Below are 3,730 nucleotides of genomic sequence, written 5' to 3'. Positions count from 1 at the left end.
TCCTGCTTTCGCTCTCTGGCAAAGGCTGCAGCAGGGCAATGTAATTCATTTCCCGAGGGAGTTCTAACCCTGAACCCTTTGAATCTGCAAAACATCTCAGGTGGTAAAGGAATTTACCCGCTGCTGTAAGGCAGGAAGGCTTAAGACAAACAGGTTCTACCTGAAAAGCCTTTCTGGAAAGAAAACTGCAAGAAAGAAGAGAAATTAGGTAGAAAAAAAAGATGTCAATATAAGAAGCAGGCTTGACAACTATTAGGTTCAGAATGAGAAAGGGACCGAGGGCAGGGCCAAAGCGTGGGCATTAAACTACTTTTATTTACATACAACCTGAGCCTCTGTGCCTTCAGGACTTGCCAGGACAGCAACCGTCAAAAAGTTGCTTACTAAAAAGAACAATTTATTTCCACGTGATATGGATCTAGCTATGTATTTTTACACAAGAATCCAAGGGTTTTGCTGTTTGCTATTCTGCTTCTGAGTAAAAAATGTCTGAAAAGTCTATTAATCACAACATTTAAGTAAAGAAATAAACAAAATATTTCTCCTGTGGGTGTTTTTTTTATCCCCTTGTAAAACACCCAGATGTCTCAGAGTTTTTTTTTATTATGTGCTTCTGCATCTTAATCAAAAGGGCAGGAGCATTTGTTCCAGTTTATGCACAAGCTAGGTGCAGAAATTGCAGAGACTCAGATTTCTTAGATACAAACTACAATTTTCCAGTTATTAGGGTGCAAGTTTAAAGAGGTGCTTTTAGGTTCAAGGGATGCTGCAAGCATTAACATATCTTTGGTCAAGACCCTTGGTAATCTGGAAACTCAGAAGGCAAGACTTAGAACGGTAAGGACAATGATGCTCCCAGAAGTGAGCACACTAGTGAGCCAGTTCCACTACGCTACATTTACTAGGTTGTCTCCAAATTACGATCCTCCTCTGAAAGTAAAAACCAAGAGAATAAGTACTTTGAAAATACAAAACCAGGTACAAGAGAGAACCACATCTCCATCTCGAAATTTAATCCCCCCTTGCACACTGAAAAATCAAACTGCCAGTTTCAAAATGGAACAAATACCAATAATATTTTTTTACACATAGAGGAAATGAAAACAAACCCCTTTTCTTCTACTCTGCTGACAAACTTTTTTCTAAATTCAGAATAGAGGGCTAAAAGATGTGGGCACTCTACAAGCAGTACTTTAAGAGAAGTTATCCCTCTGGAAAGGGATGACTAAGGAGGTTGCAAAGACAACACAAAACTGAATGAGGCTACTTGACCAAGCTGGAAAATTTCTAGCACGCATTTATTCACGGTAATTCTGTCCTATGAAAGAAAAGGACAAATAGACCAGCGGTCTTCATAAGCAGGCAGAGACAGCAACGCACAGAAAGCACAGAGCAGAGCACGAAGCTAGCATCTCTCAAATATGAGGACGGCATCTGAGCAGGAGATAGTGGATCCAGCACTTTTTTTCTGTCTCAACTATTATTAGCAAGGCTAAGGCTCCTTGAAAAGAGAGTAAATATTCCTCAAAAGAAAGATGTTCTTGGTATCAGAATGAAGCTAAACATGACATTTTTGTTCCTCCATCCTGGCAAAGTGATCAACAGGAGCCACAATACAGCCCAAAGCCTTTCCGTTTTTTTCATGATGTCTAATCATTTATTGGAGAAAAGAAAATGTCAATATTCTTGTTAAATTCCTTAGTCTCTCTTAAGAGTAAGGTAAGAACGAATGCGAGGGGCATGGCCTTATATGACTATCCTTGAACAGAGTCCTAACCCCCGTGGCTCCTGCCCAGCTAGGCTGTCAGAGTCACAGCGTAAGCGATAGAGAGTGTGTGTGAAGAAGGAAGATTTAAGAGGTGTTTTTCTCTCCTCTCCACAACAGAGTCCGGCTGACTGGGATGTCTGCTGTTGCGTTCTCAGAGTGAGTGTTCTGTTTCCCCCGACTGCTCCTCAAAACAATCTCCTCTTTATCCCATACACAGGATGCAAACCCTCGTAAACCTGCAAGAGTTGAGACCTTCTCAGGATTCCATGTCCATGCTTGGATCTTCCCTACAGGCCAGTGACAAGTCCTCCAAATCCAAGACTTAATTTAACCCCTGACTGCCTGATACCAGGCTGCAATGTCTATACTGTCATTCTGGGGAGACAGCAGGTTTGATTAAAGACTCAAACAGTTCCACAGAAGTCCCAGTCTCAAATTCAGCATTATTTTGTGGCAAAGAAGCCCCTCAGAATAGCAGAATTCCTGTACTGTCAGCAACTACCTGGAAATAACTTTCTCCTAAAATAAATAATAATAATAAAAAAAAAAAAATCCAAAATCTGATAGTATGATTCCCTTTTGCTGATAACAGCATTTAATATCCTATTTTGAAGCCTCAAGCGCTGTCAAGTTGCACCTGCACTAGTTTCAGGGCTGAATCACAAGCAACATCATCTGCATTATTGTTCAAAAAGATTAAAGAATCAGATGACAGAAACCATAAACTTCAAAGATCACCAAAAAGGCTGACTATCACAAAAAACAATTAGAAAACCTAAATAAAGCCTTCAGGACCTAGTCCAAAGAGCCTGAACAGCTCTCAGCTGCTTATGAGAACCACACAACCAAGGTGTGTTGACAAAAGCACCATCTAAAGGACTAACACCAACTCAATTAGACACACCAGGAAAACAAGCAAAAAACACCCTCTCCCTGACCAGTCTTTCTTGATTGTTTCCACATTACTGGTATGGGAAACCCAGAAGGTGTGTTTCTCACATCTCAGGATGAAGTTGAGATTCCCCTTATAGTCTAACCTCACGTATTTTGCCAATGTGAGGTTTTCTGTAAGTGAATTAAGTTCTGAAAACCACTCAGAAGAAAAGTTAGTCCATAAACAGCAGAGCTCTCATAAACACAACAACCCTCTGTAAAAGTCACGATGTTACTCACCTGAAGGGAATGATAAGACCGGATGGAAGGAAGAGTCCAGCTCTTGCACATAATCCAGTATTCCAGATTCTGCGCTGTACTTACTACTGCTTAAAGCGGAGGCTGGCAGCACGCATTGCAACTGAATTTTATATGGAAAGGAGGCATCTCTGGACAGCGAAGTCTGCGAGGATACACAGAAACAAAGGTTAACTTCTGCTTTACTTGCTTCCTTCAGATTAGACCAGAGGGAAAAAATAAAAAGGTGAGTGAGCGACATCTTTTAATATGGGAATGGGAAAAATATTCCTACAAACTTCAGATAGCCTAAATACGACTTACCTCCACCTACTACTGACTAGAATGCACCATATAAAGAATACAAAAACCCCCTTCAATCAGGGCCAGGAAACATCTGCCAAAGTTTCCACAGAAAATGTAACTTACCCAATCATTATTTTGCTATATCCTACGACAAACAAACACCCCTTAGAAGGCACAATACGGATGCATAAACAAAACATCTGGCAGTTGCATCAGAGGCAAGATGATTAAATGACCATTACTTGTATTTTCAGGACTTCTGCTTCCTGAATCCAAGAAATCTCTTCAGCTGCTTGCTCCTGTCTTGACATAGTCCAGGCTGTATTCTAGCAGTGCCACTCATCTGTTAGCAGTGCAGCGATTACATCCACCACATAAAATCCCCCTCCACTTACTGAAATCAGTCCTTCTGCAACGATCATCACTATTCACAACCCACAACAACTCACAACCCTTCCACTCTTCTCAGTCAACGCATTCCCTACA

General features: G+C 40.9%; 1 protein-coding gene across 1 annotated transcript in view; it reads right to left on the bottom strand.

Moving 5' to 3' along the window:
* The window catches only part of KANSL1L (KAT8 regulatory NSL complex subunit 1-like), a gene marked incomplete at its 5' end in the record, with an annotated part of 40,725 nt that overhangs the window by 15,450 nt on the left and 21,545 nt on the right, over positions 1 to 3,730 (bottom strand). The window contains one exon of the mRNA XM_010145705.1: positions 2,942 to 3,104. Within this exon, the coding sequence (XP_010144007.1) occupies positions 2,942 to 3,104 (163 nt within the window). The remainder of the gene's footprint in view (positions 1 to 2,941; positions 3,105 to 3,730) is intronic.

Source organism: Buceros rhinoceros, unplaced genomic scaffold (genome assembly GCF_000710305.1).
Source record: "Buceros rhinoceros silvestris isolate BGI_N320 unplaced genomic scaffold, ASM71030v1 scaffold8281, whole genome shotgun sequence".
Classification (NCBI taxonomy): Eukaryota; Metazoa; Chordata; class Aves; order Bucerotiformes; family Bucerotidae; genus Buceros; species Buceros rhinoceros.
This window is presented reverse-complemented; position numbering and strand designations above follow the sequence as displayed.